At 44.5% G+C, this 22,594-nt stretch overlaps 7 protein-coding genes across 7 annotated transcripts; 1 reads left to right on the top strand and 6 right to left on the bottom strand.

Moving 5' to 3' along the window:
* Positions 1-2,096: 2,096 nt before the first annotated feature.
* BDB00DRAFT_867228 (kinase-like domain-containing protein) lies at positions 2,097-4,217 on the bottom strand (the record flags this gene model as incomplete). Its single annotated transcript, XM_053126321.1, has 8 exons — positions 2,097-2,339; positions 2,431-2,565; positions 2,661-2,760; positions 2,870-3,152; positions 3,238-3,264; positions 3,361-3,480; positions 3,643-3,895; positions 3,975-4,217. 8 exons carry the CDS (start codon positions 4,215-4,217, stop codon positions 2,097-2,099), a joined length of 1,404 nt encoding a protein of 467 aa, XP_052984862.1.
* Positions 4,218-8,087: 3,870 nt separating this feature from the next.
* On the bottom strand, positions 8,088-8,485 carry BDB00DRAFT_798602 (uncharacterized protein). The gene is given in 3 exon segments (XM_053121627.1): positions 8,088-8,121; positions 8,253-8,357; positions 8,371-8,485. The coding sequence occupies 2 exon segments, from the start codon at positions 8,443-8,445 to the stop codon at positions 8,253-8,255; spliced, it is 180 nt and encodes a 59-aa protein (XP_052984861.1). The 5' UTR covers positions 8,446-8,485; the 3' UTR covers positions 8,088-8,121.
* Positions 8,486-12,953: 4,468 nt separating this feature from the next.
* BDB00DRAFT_744991 (uncharacterized protein) lies at positions 12,954-13,808 on the bottom strand (the record flags this gene model as incomplete). The annotated part of the gene is made up of 3 exons (XM_053118521.1): positions 12,954-13,103; positions 13,146-13,402; positions 13,532-13,808. Coding segments are annotated over 3 exons (684 nt in total), but the record flags the coding sequence as incomplete, so codon positions are not given.
* A 431-nt stretch (positions 13,809-14,239) lies between these two features.
* Positions 14,240-15,777, top strand: BDB00DRAFT_798595 (ribosomal protein S5 domain 2-type protein). The gene is made up of 4 exons (XM_053121626.1): positions 14,240-14,941; positions 15,040-15,145; positions 15,233-15,375; positions 15,444-15,777. Exons 1-4 carry the CDS (start codon positions 14,359-14,361, stop codon positions 15,767-15,769), a joined length of 1,158 nt encoding a protein of 385 aa, XP_052984859.1. The 5' UTR covers positions 14,240-14,358; the 3' UTR covers positions 15,770-15,777.
* Positions 15,778-15,849: 72 nt separating this feature from the next.
* On the bottom strand, positions 15,850-16,841 carry BDB00DRAFT_392061 (uncharacterized protein). The gene has a single exon (XM_053117209.1). The coding sequence runs from the start codon at positions 16,668-16,670 to the stop codon at positions 16,074-16,076; it is 597 nt and encodes a 198-aa protein (XP_052984858.1). The 5' UTR covers positions 16,671-16,841; the 3' UTR covers positions 15,850-16,073.
* Positions 16,842-17,731: 890 nt separating this feature from the next.
* BDB00DRAFT_798584 (uncharacterized protein) lies at positions 17,732-18,858 on the bottom strand. The gene is made up of 3 exons (XM_053121625.1): positions 18,335-18,858; positions 17,998-18,216; positions 17,732-17,936 (listed from the first exon to the last, which is right to left on the bottom strand). Exons 1-3 carry the CDS (start codon positions 18,572-18,574, stop codon positions 17,757-17,759), a joined length of 639 nt encoding a protein of 212 aa, XP_052984857.1. The 5' UTR covers positions 18,575-18,858; the 3' UTR covers positions 17,732-17,756.
* A 2,228-nt stretch (positions 18,859-21,086) lies between these two features.
* On the bottom strand, positions 21,087-21,651 carry BDB00DRAFT_783732 (uncharacterized protein; the record flags this gene model as incomplete). Its single annotated transcript, XM_053120407.1, has 3 exons — positions 21,087-21,230; positions 21,268-21,312; positions 21,460-21,651. 3 exons carry the CDS (start codon positions 21,649-21,651, stop codon positions 21,087-21,089), a joined length of 381 nt encoding a protein of 126 aa, XP_052984856.1.
* Positions 21,652-22,594: the final 943 nt, after the last annotated feature.

The raw sequence follows: 22,594 nt of genomic DNA, 5'->3' as shown, positions 1-22,594 counted from the left end.
GACTGATACTGGCGGTGATGGTGAAGCTATCTGTTCTGGCTCGGCTGCCATGGTCGTTGGGGTGTTAATTGTAGTTGTAAGAACAACAGGAGAAGGAGGAGACATCGGAGGTGGAGACTGATCTTGATGCTGATCATTATTAGCTTCCAAAGCACGTGCTGTAGATAGTGAAGGTAGGGGATCGGCTGCATTCGCAGCAGTCGCTGTAGTAATAGGAGAAGGAGGAGAAATTGATGAAAATAATAGTGGCTGCTCTTGCTGATGATTTCTTTTGTCATCACTACTGCCTGCGCTGTCAGCAAATGTGGTATCATATCTCATTGCAGGCGTTGGTGGGGTTGAAATTGTTGTCGGGGTCGTCAATGCTACTCCAACAACATCAGTATGGTCATCCATATCGCTCGCCGATAGCGTTTTTTGGTCTTTAATAGATGTTTGTTCCTCCTTGTTTTTGACCGCTGTGATGTTCTTTGTTGTCGTTGTCGTTGTTGTTGTTACCAGGCCAACTGGTTCCTCAGCAATAACGCTTGTCAAATTTTCTGATGTTGCTATGCCTACAACAGTATCGGTTGCAGCAGGAATATCGTCTATATCATGGAAAGTGAGGTATTCCTCTTTGTACGTGTACGCTGGATCATCTGCTACAGTTGTTGCTGTTTTTCCATATTGAAAGCTTTGTAGCGATTTATGTTTTTCTCTAAGCTGTGGCTCATAAAACAGAGGCGGTCCACCGTATGTCATCGAGGTTATGCGTTGAGGCGGTGGAGATGGTGCTGCCACTGCTGTTTTTGCTGCCACTGGTCTTGTTCCTGTTCTTTGTGTATCCGCCAAAAAATAACTTCCGTAATAAAACGCATCATCGTCGTCTTCTTCTATCGCCTCTTGGGGTTGGTAATGATTGTTCTTTTGAAGACCCGCCGTCGCCGTTGCTGTCGTCGTATGGACTGGGTTCACATTCATTTTCTGCTGCTGCATAATAAACCCATCTCGAGCATCCTGAAATGATTCACTTGTTGAAGATTCACGCGATCGAGTGGTTCTAGCACTGTTTGAAGCGGTCAATGGTGTCGAGTATTCTTGAACACTTTCTAACTTCAAAGACGGCAAAGTGTCAATCGTATCTCGACGAGAGGATGAACGAGAGGATGAGTTGTCATTGAGCAGTTGCTGGGATTCTAATGACGAAACGCTGCTGACTGATTTTCGAGACGTGGGTCGACTGGGCGATTTTTGTTTGACGGCTATTCCCCGCCACGCGGATTTTCTCGCGTCAGATGCGGTGTTGCTGTTTTTGTTGCTCTTGGAGGAAAGAGTCTGTGAGCCTTTGGCCATGGTCGGTTTAGTAGGACCAAAATGAAAAACAGGGGGGGAGGAACGTATAGAGAGGACAAGGATTTATGAGGCTGAAAGGAGAGAGGCAGATTATCCCATAATTTTTGTGTACGATGTGTTGTGTGTGAGCGTGTGTCACACACGCTAATTAGCATACAGCGTCTTTCAAAGATTGTCATGAGACTCGTACACAATTCTCAACACAGTTTCGATATCTTTCACTCGATAATGTCCTTCTTGGTACGCCCTCTCTTCACTTATCTCGAAGGGTCCTGGATGGTGTGCACTTAGTCACTTCACCTACAATGATACTGAATTCTTCACATCTTGGCAGCTATCCCGTAATTACTAGATGCTGAGTACTCTGCATTTGGACAATCGTTGGCCTTTCTCATCAAATACTATACAATACTTTCCAGAATAGACTTGATGTACGTGTGTCGCAAAATAAGCTTTCCATCAATAGCACATGTAAACCACAGACAACCATGACAGCCATGTAATGCATCGAAAGTAGATTACATGATGCATATTGATAAAGCTCGAGTTTTAGTACAGGAATGATGACCTCCGGGTATACATAATAGCCTTATTAAGTCTCATTGATCACCGCAGTACATATACTTACCCCGGTGTGCTCTACTCCATATCCATCGTTCCTGCCAGCATATGCCATTGTTCTCGAAGCACAACAAACCCATTCATTTCGTCCTAGTAACCACATGATTTTCACACGAACACCGTCGATCATCGTTATTCTTTTATTACTCTGAACAAGCGATATTCAATGCTGCAGCATCCGTTTTTAACGTTTCCACGTCGCTGTCATCCTTTTCACTAGTATTCGTAGAGCTTGTAGTAGTAGTTGGCGATGGCTTGTGTCGTTTCTCGGTATTAGACTGCTGCTGCTTCTCACTGTCTGCCTTTTTGACCTCTTCCATCATTTTATTCAGCGAATGCTGTGATAATGATCTTGAATGCCGCTTGAACTTGCTAACTGCTTTCATCTGTCAGCACATGAATGGAAAAGCATATGAAATTAGTAAAAATTTTCGCAATGCACATACTCACTTTTCGTGTTTTTATTTGTTAACTTACCACAGTAAATATACTAGCAATGCTAGAGATAGCATTGTTGATTTCTTCTTCAGTAACTTCGGTAACAACCATCTGGCAGTTCTCTTCTTCTGAGATCAATGGATCTTCATCGTGTTTCGTTACCCATGGATGTACCTTATTTAAGGTGCCATATGATTCTTTAATTTTTTTTCTACACGGAGAAACATTTTGCCTTTCAACTATGGGGACAACACCCGACAGCTTCTTACCCTGAGTTCCGGTACAGTTATCCGTTCATCTGGGTTCTTTTTCAGTAATCGATGGAAGATGTCGAGCAAATCAGGATCCAAATCACCTTTGTATTCGATTCTAAATTGTTTACCAGCAGAGAATGTCAAAATAATGTCCAATCCTTGTCTTTTCCAATCCATCCATCTCTCCCTTTTCTTATGCAGCTTCCATACACACTAATACATACTCATTTTTGCTGATTATGCTCATCAGTTCCACAAGATTATGGCTCATGAATGGAGGTCGTCCGTAGATTAAACAGTAAAGCGTGATACCCATTGACCAAACATCTGCTGCTTTTCCTGATATTTCTCCATGACTAGGTACACATAACTCTGGTGCCATAAATGCTGGACTACCTGCAGATTTTTTCATCCGGTCATCACCCTTGTGGAACATCTCAGAAACGCCAAAATCGACAATCTTTAATACACCATCCTTTGATAATAGCAAGTTGTCCGGTTTGATATCTACCGTTCGTCACAACAGAATGTGAGCAAAGACATATGTTACAGATCTCCGATCACCAGAACCATGCAAACACTGATACTTTACCTCGATGTGCAATCTCGTTGTTATGTACTAAAGAGAGATAGAGATGATATAAGAAATACCAATTAACCTAACTTTATAGCTTCTTTGTCTTTCTTTTGTGTGAAGGAGGAACGAGAAACTCACGGTATTCAATTCCCAGGATGATCTCTCTGAAAAAATGTCTTGCTTGTTCGGATGTATAGGGTGTTGCGGTCTTGTCCGACTCGATGTTCATTAATACACCTTTGTGTGCCATCTCAAACACTACCATGTAAAAAAAACAGTACCGTCGTTATTTAGACATGACCATCAAATAAGCAGCGGTCCATTGCCTTCCACAAAACGTATCCAAAGAAAGAGACTTCTCTGATGCTGCTCATATCCTTCTCTTTTCTTTCTTGTGTATTCTCAATTCCGTTGATTTACCCATATAAAGAGAATCGTCACTCGGGTCATCCAACACCTCAAAGAGCTTGACCATATGAGGATGATTCAGTTTCTTCAAAATGGCCACTTCGCCTCGCACAAGATCCAATGGATTGGTGCTGAGTGGAGAGGCTGACCGACCAACGCCCAAACCCATAATACGCCCTCGACCACGTCCGCGAGGACCTGGTCGTCGTAGCATTGCCGATTGCTCTTTTCGCCGTAAACGAGACTTGCTAAACTCTTTAATTGCCTGGTCAAATATGCATACACGAAACAAATGAGCATCACTTGAACATTACAGAACATCATAACATGTGGAAAGGCTTTACATATTCGGTCCCTGTATTGGTGTCCACACCCAAGTGCACAGTACCAAAAGCTCCACGACCTATTTCTCGTTTCAACAGATAGTTGTTGATTTTGCGTAAGCCGTCCTTAGTCTCAGACGTCTTGGCACCCAACGTTTCAACCACAAGAGAGCCAGGTCGGCTTTTCGGTTGTCGCGGCGACGATGAGTTTGGTGATCCAGGTGGCGAGTCTTCGTCACTGTTGTTGTTCACTGTAAGGTACATTTTGCAAAATTACAAAAAGAAAAAGTTTAGAAAGAGTGGAAAGAGCCGAAAGGTATCCGAAATAAAAATAAAAAGGATAGGAGAGAGTGTAATTGGAAAGCACCCAAGGGGAAAAACGGAAATGAAGCGGTTCGAAATGATCAAAAGGGATAAAAGTTACGCCCCCTCCAGTCCCGCTCCTTTTGTTCTTTTGCTCAGCATGCAATTAATAATGTAAACCTTTTTCCCCAAAGAAAACCAGTCTTTGTCATTACATACTCTTGTAAGTAATTAGGTGATTTGGAGGGAAAAGAAGAGTATCGTATATGTGGCTTGAACGCACAACGCATATCAATGCGCCATCGTGTTACTATGGCAAATGGTTGGAGCCAATCACGCACCCCATTCGGGGTTCGCGGCAGCGATGAGAGCATGCAATTTGATCTGCAAGTTTCATCCCGGATAAAGAAGGCCGCCATGCAGCTTCAACTCTCTCATACCGCCAAGGATGCTTGGCAGTTTTGTATAAAGTTTCAGAGCAGGAGTATGTCAATAACATGTTGGGATATGTGATAAGCAATAAGGAAACACATGTGGCCGCGAACAGTTTGAGTATTAGGGTCGTCATCATCATGCACCTGATTCACAGAGATTTTAATGACGTCTAGCCTATATTCCGTTGAGCCGATCATACTGTTTTTGGTTGTTGATCGTAGTAGCGGTGCTGGTGTGGTCTCTAATTTATATACATTAAAAGCTTGTCACAGACCCTGTTGCTCCTGGCATACAATATAAGTTTTGTGCTCGTTGGCGTTACCAAAATGTATAGGTGATATGTGATATCATACATGTCAACAGTGAGCAGCCATTATCTGTATACAGATGCTATGCACCATTCGTTCCATTTTTACATAATTAATAAGCAGCCTATGCCGCTGGGAACAATCGCCTCAGGTTGGTTTTTCATTGATAGTGTATAGTAACTTTCAACGCGATAAATGTCTGGGGCAGCATACGGGAGAATGCAGTTTTTCATTTCAGTACCCCAATCCAAGACACATATGCCGCGACTTTATAATGCACCGGTTTGATGTGTCTATGACTGCACTTGAGGCTTTAATGCTTATTGAGAACACTGTAACGACAACAAAGAAGAATCTTTTAATGGCATTATATGATGCAAGTCCTAACTGCAGCAAATTGACTCGAATACTTAAGCATTGTCTATTACGATGTTTCTTTTACGTCATTATGTGCTTCCGCTGAAATACACGAACCATGAGAAAAAAAAAAGTAGTCAATTTAGCAACTTATCCAGTTTTAATAATGAGCCGGCTAACAGCTCAGTGATAAGGTCTAATAATTTACTTCTCTTCTTCCAATGTCTTCGACTCCAGCTGCTGACGGGAACCAGCAACAGCAACTACAACAAACTCATGAAGGACAACAGCGTGAGTATAGCCCCTCCTGAACGCCGACTCTATATAAGGTTTTTTCTTTCATTTTGTCCTAACGAATAAACATATATCCCTACTATAATGCGTATAACCAGCAACAGCGACAGCACCATCGAAGCAAGAGCTTAAAGACAAGCCGGTACTTCTTGAGTGCAGTAAGTCTGGCATCATACATATTGCTTTCTCTATACATACAGTTTGTGTAACAGTATGATTCTCGGGTAGCCCGTGCCGTGAGTGCGGTAATCGATGAATACCTTGAAACAACACCTGCGAACCGATGGAGCGTAGTGGCTGCAGCCAATCGTGTGCGCGAAGAGTTTATAATGGTTAATACGGCTCTTGATGTCGAGCATTTCATGTCTGCTTACGTTGAGTCCTTGCTTCAATATAGCGGTAGTGCCAATGATCAAAATCAATCAGAAGCTATTACGGACAAAATTTTACGAGCACAGGATATCATGATAACCTATGAAAGCAACCCTGACCAAGAAAATGCGATCCGGGCTTTTCTTGCCAAGATTTTGTGTTAAATCTTAGCTTTGTCCTAGATTCTTGTCAAATAAAAGCCAAACATTTACTTTTCCAACAGACAATAATCATTCTAATTACATATTAAACTTTGTAAGCACGATGTACCTTGATATCCATAATACAAAGTCATTTGGTTTGTTGCGTCGTTCTTTATAAAAAGAGAAGAAGAGATCAACGCAGTTTTACTTATTTCTAGTGGCCAGTGATGCACATCAACAGATCCCCTAAACTATCGTATTTATGCAAGAATGCTGAAAGCCAATAACGACTAGCTGCGTTAAGTACTGTAACTATTATGACGGGATAGCAATTCAGTAAACTTTATAAGAGAAGACTTTATGAGCACACAAACTCCCCAGCATGAAGTAACCCAGTTCATAAAAAAAACAAAAAGTGCGCCTTTCCCTGTTAGCGTTATCAATGTATCCCGGCATAGTCTTTAAGAACTTTGTCAAGTGTACTATGCAAATAAGCTTCCCGCAATGATGGATGTGGGCAGCTTTAAACAAATTGTCAAATTATAGACCAGCATGGCTGTTTTCGGTTAATCAAGGGGTTGAAAGGGGCGTGGCGAGCGAAACAAACCATTAAACTGGTTCTCTCAGCTTAGAACAGCTTGCCTTAAGCGCCGTTGTTGCTGGAGTCCATACCCTCCCAACAAATTCTTTCCTTTCGATTATTTCGCGAGCAGAACTACGCGACCACAGAAATGTAAGAAAAAGAAAGGTGCAAAGTGCCTTCCAAAGTGTGATAAAGCGCGTTGTGATCGTGTTACTGTCGTCTGTCATTGTTCTGCGCTTTGTTTAGCACGGAGCTGTGGGTGGGCAAAAAAAATAAGGAACTTGTCGTGCGCGTGAGCAAAAAAAAATAAAATAAAAAGCGGTAAAATGTTTATGAGAAGAGTGCGAAAAGAAAAAGATTTTTATCATTTTCTTATTTGTGCTTAATACTGTAAATAATAATCTGTTCGTTTAAAACCCACCACATACCGTTGGCATCACATGCACCCGAAGGTGCACGATCACTTGCCCGAGTACATGTCCACATTCCCACTGGTACATTGCAAGAGTCTCCTCAGGGCAGACCACTGAATCTAGCGAATCATTGAAGAGTCTTAACAATCGCCAGCACAGTCATTTGGACTGGTCATTGCACAGAGCGGTGAATCTGCACTATAGCCAAAGCCGTACCAAAACGAACTAAAGTTAAGAAGAAGAAAAAGAAAGCGAAACTGCTCGCTTTATATAGACATTTCTTCTCGCTTGTTCAACTTGTGGGTTGCCTACTATGATATAACAAAAGATTCAGCACCAAAAAAGGAAAGGAAAGGAAAGGAAAGGGGGTGTGCTTGGTGGTCAAGTAAACAAATGTGCTGCGGCGGTAGTGGTACGTGTCTCTCACCATGCGGAGCTGTACCCTCCGATGCTGTCGCCGCTTGTTTGTGAGTGGGCCGTGCACGGCATCGTGTAAAGCAAATACAAAGACACGAATGCGAATGAGCGTGTAGATTCACGGAAGAAGTGCTTTTCCGTGAGCAGTAAATGCCGGAAATAGACGTGACTGACAAGGTAGACAATTCACCATCAGTGAACAGTGAGAACACAATCCACCCAGCAGCCAGTTTACAGTCCTTCACCCAACAAGACAAACAGCGTGTGTATATAGCGTAGTTCACAGACAAATCCACAGTACTTTAATATTGTCTTTTGACTGTGTGTGTGGTACGTAATGTTATGTGTGTGCGGAAAAAGATGCCCCCAACGCTGCACTATATGATAAAGACCCGGTATCTTCTATGTTCAACCGTGCTCGTCAACTGTTGCTTTACCATCTACGCTATCCGCCAACAGTTCTCTGAACCACGCCGTATAACCTCCTCCCTCCATCCTCCATCCCAGTTTATGCTACTGCTAACGTTCTATCCTCCATCCCAAGTATGTGCTGCTGCAGATAAGTTGGCCCGCTCATAAATAAGTATCCGCTGCCGCTAGTGAAATCGACTCATCCTTCAGTCTTTTACATTGCTGCTGACATAGTAAATCTGTTCGTTTGTTTTTGTGCGGTTCTACGTTCTTTTAAAGCAGCGTTTAAGTTCCTTTGGGACGATCAGAAGAATAACACTACAAACGATGACTTCCTCCAACGTTTGACACCTTTGCGCATATTGTTGCTCTATTGATCACCTCGTTCACTCGCCATCCCTTTGTGCATTTCAAGTGCGAAGTCAAATGGCCAAATCGCTGCGTCACAATGCGCATAGTTTTCGTTTCAGGGGAAAGCTGTTGGAACGTTCAAGGTTTGGCACACGCGTAACTTCGTCACTATCCAAAAAAGAAAGATCTGTGTCGCGCTCTTCCTGAATTCCTCATTCCTAGACTACCTTTGCTTCCTTGATTATTTGCGTACGTGATCGGAGCCTTCGTTATGTGATAATAAAAAAAGAAAAGAGAGACGCAGCAAATTTACCCCTACTGTTGCCTGTTTTCACAGCAAAATTCACATCATGTGGGCTTGTGTCTCTGACCGGCTCTTTGCACACTTCTTGCCGTTGCCGAATCAATGATGTAATAATAAACCCCGAGAGAAAAGTCCTGCTCTTTTGCGGTTGCTTTTTCTGTACGTTAAGAGCACCGTTTACTGTGCATTACGTCCCACTTAGCTTAATATATAGTCCCTTTTGGTATAAATTACGAACCGCTTATTTTTACTATGCCTTGTCTTTAGATGCCACAGCAAAGTGTGTTGGGACGAGTAGCTTCTTCACTACAAGACTTCTTACAGCAGTAATCCCATTCACGACTGGTGCATTGATTGGTGGCAAGATGGCATATCAATTAAAGTTGGTAGGGATAGTAATGTGTGTTTGCTCTTGGACTACATGCGTTTGCTTTAAACCATGTAGGATTTCCCGTATAATAAACGCTCCAAGGCTACGTTTTTGGCCTTGAGCCACTGATCCGGTCAATGTACGGAACTGTTCACGAAGCTCATGTCACCTTTACCAATAGGTCAAGAAGGACTTAGTCTATGGATCGCTTTCAACGGCATTGCATACCGTGGGCGATAGCTGATAATGAGCGCCGAAATGACTATCTATCCCTCCAATAGGGATCGTCGCTTAACAGAAATAATCATAATTCCTGGAACCTTTCCAACAATGACGACCAAAAGACCATTGACACCCGCTTCATCAGCAGCAGCGGCTTATATAACCCAGGGAGCACGCTGTCTTGATGTTGTGATACCTGTTAAAGCTATTGGATGCAAGCTGTTTGTCACACTTCATTACAGCCCCAAAGCGTATAGCACTGGAAGCGAGAGCAGTATGCACACATGCGCAACAACGGGATATTACAGATTTAAAAATGCTTTTGAAACTTGGAGAAAGGATGATAATGATGGAGAAATAGTATGTTATGTTACTACATTTTTTGTTTTCAAAAATTCGTACTTGAAACACGTGAATTACTGTACCTAGTGCTGTAAATGAGTGTGAATGAATACAATGTTGAATGTCTTGATTTGCTCGGTCACTGTTGTAAAGATGACAGATAGACAGCAGTTACGTATATGGCGTCAATCAATTGACTGGCCTTGATGCTGACATTCTTTTCGCTATGTATATATTTAAGTATTCTGAACATTAGAGAATATGTTATTATACGCACAGGATTAACATGTATAGAGTGTTAGCAGGAGTAGGTGTGTCCATAGCTAGAAGATGTCAAGCAAACCTTTGCCGTGTAACAATAAAGGATTCCATTATCGTTCAGCAGTTCATGAACTTTTACTGATATTACTGGCTGTTGATATTGGATGAACTGGTAGTGATTAAACGAAAAAAAGGTTACATCCAGCGGCTACTCAAGACTGTTTATATGTTGAACAGAATAGTGTTTTTGAGATCTACTCTTCTAGAGCCCATGAAAACAGATCAAATGAAGCACAACAAGGTTCAATCGACAAAACACTTTAATTATCCACATGCGCTATTATGAGTGAGGAGAGAAAGTCATCTTCTTTATGATGGGCCTCTGACCCCGTACTGTCATCTGTCCATAATAAGGCATACAGCTATATTTGTGATGCCATTATGACGCACAACGCCAAAGGGGATGTCTATACGGACTACTGGGACGCTGACGCCCAATGAACTTAATAAGGGGGTGGCGTTTGTTTGATAGTTTAGTTACGGTTGAAACCACTCAACTGGACAAGTGACAAACGCTCTTTTGTTTGTCTTGTGTAACACGATCCGCAACAACCCGGAATTATGGGCTCGCTGCCACATTTTTCGCTATAATTTCATATGGGACACACACGCACACACACCTTATTATTACCAAACCTGGCTTGTGCTCCTTTCACATGTTGATATACTGTGAATTGCATGTCAGTATTTTTCTTTAATTATATTAGAAAGAATGCTACTTGTTGCTGATGATGATGACAGATGCTGAAATAGAGTTATTTTGTACCAATGGTCGCACCCAAGCCGACGACGAACAAATTGCTGCTTAGTAAGTACAGGCTGATGATCATGCCTTTTTTTTTTTTTGGTATCGGGTTGAAGCGATATATTTGCTCGGACAATTTACTATAATTTGTGTGTGTGCGTGTGGGGGGCAATGCAGCTGGAGAGGAGAAAGACAGGGAGATCGGCTAATCAATTTGAGGGGAAAAAGTAGATATGCGCTTACTTATCCGATCCTTCTGGTGAATGCTGCTATCTAATCACTGTTCATAATAACTACTACCAGCCCGGTGCTTATCTCTTTTTTTTTTTTCAACCTGGTCCATCCTCGTTTCCCGTGTTGACTGTGCTGTGCTTATTCCACATGCTGTGTCTCTGGATGCTACTGACTACTACTATGTAATAGCTGGAGGGTGCTGCTGTGATAGAAAAGACGTCCATGGGTGATTGATTAGGTTGTGTCTCTCCCCCGCCCCCCACCCCCACATCACTCCCCATATGGAGCGATCTCTCTGCATTGTCATCACACAAACGAGAATACATACTCCTCCACTACTATTGTTTTTCGTTCCTACTGCTTCCGGGGTTGGATGACAAGAGTAGTGGTAAATCGACAGCAACGCTCAGGCCAAACACGTGAAAATAGACTCTCCTTTGTCCACCAGCAGCAATTGCGCTTACTCTTGCTAATTGCAATAATCTGATCCTTTCCTCCCCCCCCCAAATAGTCATTGGCTTACTGATCCATCCCTTTGAAAGAGACAACAGGTTTCTCAAAGTGAAACCTTGTTTCTATGACCCCTTTCCATCTCACGCGACATGCCAATTAGTAAACCGAATTGTGTCCACTTTGTTGATTACTTAATCCTACATAGCCAAAGAGACTTCAAGTTGCAAGGGGGGGGGGTGGATTTGGGTGGACTTGAAGAAACCCCGCCCATGCCGGAATAAATAAAACTTTGATGCTGACATAATTGCCTAAACGACACAGAAAATAATAAAGTCCGGTTCTATATTATTTTTCCAATTCGAAAAAAGAAAAGCAGAACGAGCTTTTATCTACGGGGGGGGGCACATGTCTGTACAAGGTACATGAGGGGATCATCCCTGGGCAAAAACTTTTAGAAAATATAGAAAAAAAAAAGACGGAAACAAATGCGGGCAGCAGCACTTACATAAAGGGCCTGGCTAATGGGTTAGCCGAATCCGCTTATAGCGCCTCGATTTTAGAAATGCTTTTAGGGTCGTATGATGATGACGGTGACGACGACGACTAGAGAGTGGAAGCCCTTTCTTGAACAAAAAATCGAGCCACTTTTTTTTTTTCCCGCTGCCAAATAGTGGATGCTGGTTTAGCTGTCGGGTCGCAGCGAGTACCACAGGGGTTGTTACTGATACAGACTATTTTCCAGCTCGGACACTTTGTAAAAGATGAGCTGATTGCTCTGCCTCGAACAATATAATACTGGGCCATTGTACTTCCGACTATTGCGTTGACACATCATCTTTTTTGTGGGTGGGGGAGGAGTTGACAAACGGTTAAAATGAAGAACCCTCGTGAGAAACTCAAAAGGAAGAGAGAAAGCGTGTTGTACGAAAGAATGGCTATTTTTCCCACACTTTCAATGTGTTTATGCAAAATAATGCTTTGTTCCCTTGGTAACAAAAGTGGGGGAATCGTCTATACTTACTAACCAGCCCCCACCCACCCTTCAGATATCTTGAGAGCCCTTTTCTCACCTCAACCATTTTCAAGTCACTCGAACCGTCAACACAGAACAAACAAACAAAACAAACCTTTGCAGCTGCAGCACCACTGCCCTGTCGGTTCGATTTCCTTTTTGAGAAAATTTCCGTTGTTATACTCGGGAGGGTCGGAAAAAATGTTTGGGTCACTGCTACCCCACGCGCTTGCATACTTTTCAACAGCAAAAAAACAAAAAAAAGTTGTCAAGTTTGTATAGAGGCATATGTGATGTATTTTAAGTTATTTACGCATGTTATATGTATATATATATGTGTATGTACAAGTAAGGAGAGAGAAGGGTTTATAATAAAGCTATACCGTAATGACAAATATGGGTGTTGTTGTTTAGAATGAAGCAATGAAGTTACAGAGTATGAAGTGAGAAAGATGTGTATATAATGAGAAGAAATAGAATGAATGTTCTGAGGTACTGAGCGAGCCACGGGTGAAGGATGGGTCAGAGCGAGTTGGATCTAGTAGTAGTAGCAGTAGTAGTGGCAGTAGTGGATGTATGAAATATGCAAATAATAGACAAGCGTGGTGCTTTAGAATGGCAAGACAGAGTGGATCGAAGGCAAGGACGTCTTTTGATCGGATGATGCCGTGAAAATAGGCGGAAGAACGCGGGCCTGCGGGGGTCGTTCCAAGAGGTCCAACAAGCTTGTGCTGTTGTTGTTGTTATTGTTGTTGTTGTGCTTGTGGTGGTGGTCATGGCTGTGAAGGGCACCCGCAGTGACAACAGGACGGGCAAACACCGGACCAAACCGACTGCATTCCAAGGGCTCGATCTTGCTTTGCGACATGATCTTTGGCGAAGTCATTGGGGAGAGTGTGCGGGGCGACATGGTGGGCGAGTTGCCTGGGGTGAAGAGGTACTCGGTCTCTGAGTCTGACGGATGTTGATCTGCCGCTGACAGAGCGGGCGATGAAGGGGCAGAAGGAACGGGGGTTGCGGTAGGTGTGATGTCGGCCACTGTGGCGAGCATATGGGTGTCTTCTTGTGGTTGTTGCAATAATGATGATGATGATGATGATGATGATGATAGCGAGAATGTTGACGACTGGTCTTTGTGTGATGCGCGTTGAGCAGTGCGCTTCATGGTCTTTTGCTGTTTCCGTTCACGGCGCTTGTTGGGCGACGTGTGGATGCGGACATGACGGGTCAGCTCATCGGAGCGGGAGAATCGCTTCTCACAGCCAGGGAAGGTGCACTGGTGAGGCTTCTCGCCCGTGTGAGTGCGGATATGACGGGTTTGGTGCTCAAGACGGTAGAACGACTTGGGGCACATGGGGCACTTGTAGGGACGGGGCACGTTGGCCTTGTCGATGGCGGCGATGGCTCGCTTTTGCTGTTGTGTTGGTGTGGGTGGCGATGATGATGATGATGACAATGGTGTTGTTGTTGCAGTTGCAGTAGTAGTAGTAGTAGTAGTAGCCGTAGCGTGTGAGAGGCTCAAGAGACTTGAAGCAGCTTGGTAGGCCATTCTTGAAAGAAAGAAAGAAAGAAAGAGTGAAAAAGTGTGTGTGGGGAAGAAGGATATTAGATAAAAAAGAAGAGAATGGAAACCAGGGCTGGGAAAGCAGCTGGTATTTATATTGGCGATTGAACTGCCAGTGTTGACTGATCGCAGCCGATTACGGGATGGGACGCGGAGTGTTTGACTGAATTTGGGGTGGGGGGGGGGTCTTGCGGGGCAACAACCGAGAAATCGATGGCAGATTGTCTCGAATAAGGCAAACCCCCCTTCTGGGTCTCGCTTTCAATCCTTTCCGTCTCAAGCCGATGGCTCTCTCTCCCCCCCCCTCCTCCCTTACCCCCACCCCCCCCAAACTTGCAAGTAGCCAACCAAGTTGCCTGCAACACACCACACCACTTGTCTCCTTGGGTGCCCATATCATGCCTTTACTCCAGATCACGCAATCCTACGATCCCCCATTGGCTTTGATCACATGAAAGTGGCCAAGCATCGTCCCCTTTCTGTTCAAGCAGCGGTGCACATGCTTACTTTTCCTCTATTTTCTCACACACACAGCACTGTAGGGAAAAGGAAAAGCTATCAGCATCGCCGCCGATCTTTTCACACTCTATCTTTTTTGTTATATGAAAAAAAAAGAATGGCAATTTCGCAGAGTGGCTTATCCTCACTTTCCTCATGCGTCCCAGCAAAAAAGTTACTCCGCCCCCCCCCCTATCCTCCTCCAAAAAACACAGACTCTCTCATACGCAGCACGTTTTTCTCTTTACACCCTCACATAATGTCCACTGCTCCTCCTCCTCTCGAATCTACCTCAAAAAGCTTTGAAGTCTTTCACCGAATCCAGCCCCACGAGTATCTTCGCCGATTCTTAGAACACAGTGTCCGTCCCGATGGCCGACTACTCGACTCATTCCGCAAAACATTAATCACAACCGGATCCATTTCCACCGCCAATGCCAGCGCCATGGTCCGCCTCGGCGGTACTACCGTTGTCTGTGGTATCAAAGCAGAGGTCTGTGAACCTCACGTGGAACGTCCCAATCAAGGCTATCTTGGTATTTCTCTCTTTCTCTGTGTAGGCTGCTACAAACGCGTGCCCGTGAGACGCGTCTTTGTAATTGCCCCAACACTAAAACCAATTCCATTTGTGTAGTGCCCAATGTCGAATTATCACCAATGTGCTCACCCAAGTTCCGTGCAGGACCACCTCCTGAAAAAGCCCAAGTTACATCCGAATTTATCCATCAATTGTTCACAAAGTATGGTTTTTCTTTTTTTTGCAAGCCAACAAGTGAAGCATCGCATGAAAGAAAACCTCACACATTAAAAACCATGTTATTTCCAAGCTCTGACTTGTTCCCACTCGAGTCATTATGCATTGAGGAAGGCAAGGCCGTATGGGTCTTGTACGCCGATATCGTGTGTCTAAATTATGATGGCAACATCCTCGACGCAAGTCTGCTGGCTCTCACTGCTGCACTTTCAAAACGTAAGTCTTAATGTACACATGTCAGAGTCCGGTTATTATTAAAACCATCCCTCCAAATGCATCTCTAGTAACGCTGCCAAAAGCGCAAGTATCGGAATCCATGGTGGTTGAGGCCGATGCATCCAACAAGTCGCCGGTATTCCAGATGACGCGTGTTCCCATTGCATCGACCTTTTGCGTGTTCCAGGAACCCATGGCAGTGTTATCGGATCCCAACGAGGCAGAGGAGGCACTCACCAAGGAAACGGTGACAGTTGTGATGGACAGTAGTGGTCAGGTGTGCCACGTCAGCAAGAATGGAGGCAATTCGATCGAGTCGAGTGCACTGCGCACTTGCTTTGAACGCGCAGTGGAACGGACAAAGGAGATGGCTACACTTATTGAACAGGCATGAAAATAAAATAATAAAAAAAAGGCCTATCAAAAGAAGGCGTGCTATGTGTGTGTCTGTGTGTGTGTTGTGTCTGCGAAGCGAAACGGAAAGAAAAAGAGAATGTGTGCGTGTCACTCCACAAGAAATCCACCACAGCCTTTTGAAAAAACCAGGTCGTCAGTAAAGAGGGGAGTCATGCTGTGACAGTAAGCGCTGTTGTTCCGTAACCTTCCTTCCAAGTGCACGAGCCCCCCCACATCCTCTTATGGGTTGATGATAGCAAGGTTAAGGTGGGTGTCACGCATTCTTTATTGATAATGCGAAATCAAAAAGGAAGATACGGGGGGGGGGGGTGCAAGCCGATATCTGTGCGGGTGACACAACAGGGCCAATAGGCGGCGGCGTTTGACTTTCTTCTTTTATATTGAACGATAATAATATCCTGATTTTCCCAAGTGAGGGGTAGTTGAGGAAATCCCAGAGGGCTCTTTTTTTTGCTGCCGACACAACCGACCAAGAGGTGCCATTGGGTATCTGTCAGCGAGTCAGGCTTATCATTAAAAGGCAGTGTTTCTCCTTTTTTTTTGTTTTCTGGGGGGGGGGCGTTGGATGAAGCAAGAGTGCAGGGTCTCTCTCTCCGACCCCACAATTTAGAATGGAGCCGACTTGTGGATAAAGATTCACTCGCTATTTTCAGCAATCTGCCGCGATCTCCCGGACCCTTCTTCGTTTCTCGGTCAACGAAATTCGGATCCTGCCGATGTGGGGGAGCGACGAGGCTGCCGGCTTCAATCATGTAATATGAAACTTTGCCATTCGTAACGACGAGATCGGGGCTCATGGATCCGTGATAAGTGTGTGTCTGATAGTGATGTGATACGTGAAGCAATCGTTCAGGGATCTTAAACATTCTCACAAACATAACCCTAGTACCCTGACAATCCTTGGCTGCCACGCCGCCTATGAGACCACGCAGGATCTACTTTCTCCCCCCCCCCCCACCCGCCACGTAGCCCTAGACCTAAAGCTAAGCGGGAACGATTGCAGAACGAGATAAATCAAAGTGGGGTGTGTGGCCCATAAGGAAGATAGGGCAAAAAAAGAAAAACCAACGAAAATTTTTGTCGGGTGATAATGATTCCTTTGGGCTTCTTCTCTCCGCTTTTTTTTTTTTTTAACCCTCTCTTTCCCGTTGGGGGGGGGGAAAGGTGGAGGACTTGAATTATCCGATCTACTCGATGATAATTCCCTTTCAGTTTTCATATGAGCACAGAGGCAATAGCGTCCATCCCACGTGCGAAAGGTACAAGGGGCGAGAGAAAATATACAGTTGCTTTGAATGGGAATCTATGTGAGAGAGAGAGAGAGAGAGAGAGCGCCCAAGGTTGGGATGTGTGGAGTGCGAGGAAATGCAGGCACACACACCCCCTTTTGGGACTAAGGTTTGGGGCCTTGTGTGACCTTTTGACAGCGTTGCATGTGCATGTGCGTGCCCTGCGCATATACACAGACAGAAAGCGCCAGAGTGTGTGTGATGATCACAGGGCCCTTTTGTAAGCCGATATACCTTCCGGATAAAATAGTCAAGTTGTTATTGATCTGGAAACCTGTCAAAAAAGAAAAAAACCAATCACCTGACACATTCTAACACTATGGTTACGTCGTCACCCAGGAAACCAAAAAAAAAAAAATCATGTCAGCTATTTGCCTTTTGGTTCCTGCGGGAAGATAGATAGTATCAGCAGCCAACTGAGGGGGGGGGGCGGGAGTGGGGAAATAATATTACAGCCTCCGTCCAGCCAAGTTACTTTATTATGTTACTATAGGAGAATCGGGAATATATAAAAAAAAAAGAAACCACGCAGACAGAAATGTGGAGGCATGGGTTTAAATGAAAGCTCCCATTGGTTACAAAAAACATCTCACTCTTGGCCCGAAATATTCCGCTTTTCGCTATTTATTATTATTATTATTATTTATTTTAGCTGACAGAAAAAAATTAGCTTTACTACGAGCTGCTGCTGCTGCTGCTGCTGCAACCAATATAATGCCGCAGAAGGCTGACCTGATCGATCCGTAGTGATGGCGCCAGATAAGTCATTAGAAACCCTTCTCCTAATATTTTATACATCTCCACAATGGCCTGCACACATGCCCGTCGCACCACCAGTTCTGTATGATTGTAGCCCTATTTTACAACGGGTGAGCCTTGATTGGCAGCAAGCGATGCTTGTGATGGTGATGCTTACCTTTATCAAGATCGTGGGGTCCAGGGTTGCTTCCAGCGTCGCTCGAGAGACATTGGATGCGACCGCCTTGCTCAGGCACACGAACAAGGCACGGACGGCGGACTTTTGTTCATTGTTTTCCAGCCATTCCCTTAGCAGCGACCCTATGATCTGTAGTTTCTCTTTATCAGATAATACCGAGAGTAACTCCACAAACGCTCTATCGGCAACCGACGATAACTGAAGTTGAAAAAACAACCCACCCCCAGAGGAGTCGTAACAATGACAACAAAGATCAGTTCTTTATATCTCTTTCTTTTGTTGCTCTAGCCGACAAAAACAACAATGGTTAAATTACCCGGATCAAACTGCTTGCAGCCGTTCGTTGCAATACCCCGGCCAATAAATACGCTATCGAAGAGGTGCAATCATCCGTCCCTTCCTTGTTTGTTGTTGTTGTTGTTGTTGTTGTGGCTTCTTGGTAATATTGCAGCACCGCCGGCTGATTGCGGAGCAATGTCATGGCCAAGTGCAGTGCTTCAATCGCCTTGTTTTCGTCCCGTTCCGAAACACAAGTCATTATTTTTTCCAACAACATAATGAAGGGTCCGAACGATGGCGTGTCCTTGTTGGATGGCGTGCTAGCCGTCGTGCTTGTCCACAGGCAAAAGTTAGCCGATGCTTGTTCTGCACGGAACACCGGCGTCTTTGCAGATATCCGTTGACATGTGGCAAACGCTTCTTTGGATGGCAGTTGCCCCAGAGTCTGGAACAAAATGTCCCTAAGCTTGTTGTAGTCACTGGATTGAATTTCCCGGGCTGTGGGCGGCGGCGGCGGCGGTGCTGGTAATAGCGATGATGATGATGATGATAATGATGATAATGTTGTCGTCGTCGTCGTTGTTGTTGTCCTTGAAGAAGGGATTTCCAGATCCGCCACGACTTTTGCTCCGCCGTACTCCAAAGAAGAGTTTTTCTTTTTGGGGACATAAAAAAAACAAACAAAAGGCATAAATGTCGTGTAACCAGTTCCCCCGCCCCCTTCAAAGAAAATAAACTTACATCCGTTTTTAGATCCATTTTGGAAAGCTCTTGTGTCGCGCCACTGCTCTCTTCCTCGTCAGGTATAGCGTCCACTGTCTCAAAGTCAATCTTCCAATCTCCTCCTTGCTGCTGTCTCGTCATCAGCATACTGGATTGCTGGGACGTTGCTGCCTGTTGCATCGCCCTTTCACACCGTTCGGAAAAAAGGTCAAAAGCACGTTCGTTGGATAACCGCAGGCGGCCAACCAATGTGGTAAGCATGGTCTTGAGCTGTGCTTCTTGGTCTTGTTCCTGAGAGATACAAGTCTCCAACAACGACACGCTTTGTGACATGGCTTGTTGTATGTTCTGTTCGTCATCAAACCATGGATACGCCGGGTTGCCATCTTGTTCAAAGTACTCGTCACTGCCTTCTTTGACTAGCGTGATATCCTCTTCATGCTGCTCGTCGTCACCATCCTTGCCAAGTCCCACATACTCGCAAACCAGCTCGTCCATCCATTCAGCGATATATAGAAAAGTCGTGTTACGTTCTTTCTGATCTTGCACGTAGTAGTCGGTCGGATGAGTGAGGATGGCGAGTAGATGTTTGGGTAGTTCCGCGTCGTAGGCTCCCAAGTACATCCTTAACCGTTTCAACCCGATCCGACAAGTGCTGCTTTTGATACTATTGTTCTGTTGACAGACATCAGACCTGTTTTTTAATGGGCTGATATGACTGCTGGCGGCTAGAATGAGCATTGGAAGGTAACGTTTCAAATCAACGACGCGGGTGTATATTCCAATTAAACAATCCCATGACATGAGTAATCGCCAGTACTCTACATCGTCCGTTTCTCGTGTCAAGTAGTCAGCAAGTATTGGTCCAAGGTCTGCTGTAGTTGGCACATCGGTTGGCAGTTTCATCATCTTGGATTCATCCTCGTTATATAGACTAGGGCGTCCTCTCAGCTTTTCAAACAGACGTCGGATTGCTCTGCAATTGGAATTGACGTCGTTGCTTCGTAGCATTTGTAATAGTGCGGCTACTGCTAGCTGTGAATTTGAATGTTGCCGACCTTGGTGATGGGTGTTGTTGTCAGGAATAGGAATGAGGTAGTTGCTACTGATAATTTCATCACCGTCGCCATGAGAACGGTCAGCATCAAGATCGTCCATTGTATGCCGTTGAGATTTTAGTTTCATATCCTGTTCTTGTTGGTTGTGGTGTTGCTCTTCTTCTTCTTCTTCATCATGAACACGTTTCCGCGGTACACGAATGGGTGAAGCAAGCGATGCAAGTTTGGTTTTTTGTAATGATGGTGATGATGCTAATTCTGCCGATTCGCGTATTTGTGGCAAGGTTGTTGAGGATGATCGAGAAGGAGACGGAAAATAACGCGATGATGATGTTGTTGTAGTTGTTAATTTCTGGGATGACGACGGTAAGCTGGAAAGGGGGCTGGTGGTTCGAACGGTTGGTTGACTATACAACCGTGAGCGAATGGATGGTCTGGAAGATGATGGCGATGCTGATGCTTTTGACGATAGAGATGATGCTGACGATGCTACAGAGGAGAATGAAGAGGCTGATGACCATGACGAGCAAGTTGAGACGGATGAAACGGATGACAAGCTGCTTCTGTATGTATTAGGCCGTTTAAATGCTGGTTTTGCTGCTGGTGATACCGTCAACTTGTCCAACGATTTTTGAACATTCATATCCAACCCTTGCGCCAATCTATTTCCAATTGTTTTTTTGGGGAGGGCCTTAATAAAAGAGAACACATATACCAAAAGATATTCCGACACTCATGCTGTACTACAACACTACACGCACACACTGTCTCTGTGTTAATACCTAGACGCGCGTGCTGGCCAATGCTTTTGTACCACAGAAAAAGCTTGTCGAGCCGCCTCACGGACCATTGGCGACGCGTCCGAAAGTCCCTTTTTGATCGCTTTGACGGCCAGGTCCAGCCCACCCGATCTCTCAATGGCCGCTCCATGATGCGTTTCTAGAATCGTCTTTAGATAGATTGTTGCGTAGTGTCGCATTTGTATATTCTTCTCGTCCATGGCGCTCGTCACTTGTTGGATGATGCGGTGGCGATAAGGGGTGTTGGATAATAGCGTTGCGCATGCATCTTTTGAGTGCGCGGCAATGATTTTTTTGGGCGTGCTTGCGCAACGGAGGGTGTGAAGAAAGAGTTGATCTGTTGTGTATGGATCTAGATCATATCCAAGGTATATGCCAAGGTCGCCTACAAGTCCTAATGCGGATAACGCTACCGTACTTCGTAGACTATGTACCTGTAGTATTTGTATTTATAGATTATAGTGGTTTTAGTCCCTGGTGCCCTCTTTTCTTTATCCTATGTTCTCCCAACTTTTGGGCACTTCCAGCAACCTAGTGGTAACAACCCATTTGTTGTTAAAACAACAGAAAAAGAGACTTACCGATTGAGTGAGGGCGTCAACATAGGAGCGTAACAATCGTGCTAAACTTTGCTTTTCGTCCGGTGTATTAGTCGTTTGTACGATTTCTCGAATGTGTGCAATTGTTTGTTCGCGTGCTTCCCAGTTGGTGTCGGATTCTTTGCCGTCAAAATGCTTTAGCATGGACGACAGGTAGCGTTCAGTGTCTTTCATCAAAATTGCCTAACAACGCGTCGTAAAAACGCACATACACAGACGCACCAGGGTCAACAACAGCTAGTTTTGTCAAATTCTTCTTCAGTTACTAATGATGCAGTGTCTCACATTGAAGGGTTGTGGGTGTCTATCGAGTTAGGTTGCTCAAGTGGTGAGCGGCAGTGTGGAAAACGAAGGGGAAGAGTCTGCGGGACTTTAAAAGAAATTTTTGTTGTTCATCTGCACGCATGGATAATGGTTGCTCTGATGATCCAGACGTACCAAATATGGTGACTGAAAATAGAGAGTCCCAAGCTAAGCGTAGTATATGTAATCCTGGGATTGACGAGTCCCAGAAAGCTTCCTTTCCATTTATTTCGCGTACACAAAAGGATGGTGAACAGAGATCATAATTTAACGCTGTCTTGATTTTTCGAGATGGGTCGAAAGAAATGTTACGGATTGCTGCATAGCAACAGAGAACTTCTCGAGCTCTTGCTGCTTGTCTCTTCTTGTGTTCGTCACTCTTGGGCATATCGTGAGATAGCGTTGTCTCAACACTTTGACATAGCAGTCTGACAAATGCATGTTTTCTGCTTTTGGATCCACCAACGTAAAATCCTTGCACACACGTTCAACAAGGACAAGCGTGTTCCACTGATGTGATGGTGTTTCTTCCAAATAGGCTTCGGTCGCTTTTATAGTGACACCAGCTAGTGTAAAGTAAGCAAAGGACCATCGTCTATACGTATTGAGAACCGTCGTATAACAGTAATGAGAGCAGTAATGTAGTATTAACGGCGAATGTATGTTTACAGCTTTCGATGAACAATGGTTTGGTAGACGCCGAAGACATGTTGGCCACAAAGCTATCGGTGGTTTCGTAATGAAATATAGCATATACCGTATCTTGATGGTCGGTTACATATCTGGCTATTAATGCTGAAGGAATGTATGTCAG

This window comes from Zychaea mexicana (assembly GCF_025766255.1).
Source record: "Zychaea mexicana strain RSA 1403 chromosome Unknown BDB00scaffold_4, whole genome shotgun sequence".
Taxonomy (NCBI): domain Eukaryota; kingdom Fungi; phylum Mucoromycota; class Mucoromycetes; order Mucorales; family Lichtheimiaceae; genus Zychaea; species Zychaea mexicana.
This window is presented reverse-complemented; position numbering and strand designations above follow the sequence as displayed.

What these genes read in the sequence shown, in the direction of transcription:
- BDB00DRAFT_798602 (XM_053121627.1), bottom strand. Translation starts at nt 8,445, where the DNA reads ATGCGCATTGTGACGCAGCGATTTGGCCATTTGACTTCGCACTTGAAA.
- BDB00DRAFT_798595 (XM_053121626.1), top strand. Translation starts at nt 14,359, where the DNA reads ATGAAAGTGGCCAAGCATCGTCCCCTTTCTGTTCAAGCAGCGGTGCAC. An exon ending in ATCCATCAATTGTTCACAAA is followed by an intron (nt 15,146 to 15,232) that starts GTATGGTTTTTC and finishes GTTATTTCCAAG; the next exon opens with CTCTGACTTGTTCCCACTCG. An exon ending in CACTGCTGCACTTTCAAAAC is followed by an intron (nt 15,376 to 15,443) that starts GTAAGTCTTAAT and finishes ATGCATCTCTAG; the next exon opens with TAACGCTGCCAAAAGCGCAA.
- BDB00DRAFT_392061 (XM_053117209.1), bottom strand. Translation starts at nt 16,670, where the DNA reads ATGTTTGTGAGAATGTTTAAGATCCCTGAACGATTGCTTCACGTATCA.
- BDB00DRAFT_798584 (XM_053121625.1), bottom strand. Translation starts at nt 18,574, where the DNA reads ATGTTGTTGGAAAAAATAATGACTTGTGTTTCGGAACGGGACGAAAAC. An exon ending in CTGCAAGCAGTTTGATCCGG is followed by an intron (nt 18,217 to 18,334) that starts GTAATTTAACCA and finishes TTTCAACTTCAG; the next exon opens with TTATCGTCGGTTGCCGATAG. An exon ending in ACCCCACGATCTTGATAAAG is followed by an intron (nt 17,937 to 17,997) that starts GTAAGCATCACC and finishes GTTGTAAAATAG; the next exon opens with GGCTACAATCATACAGAACT.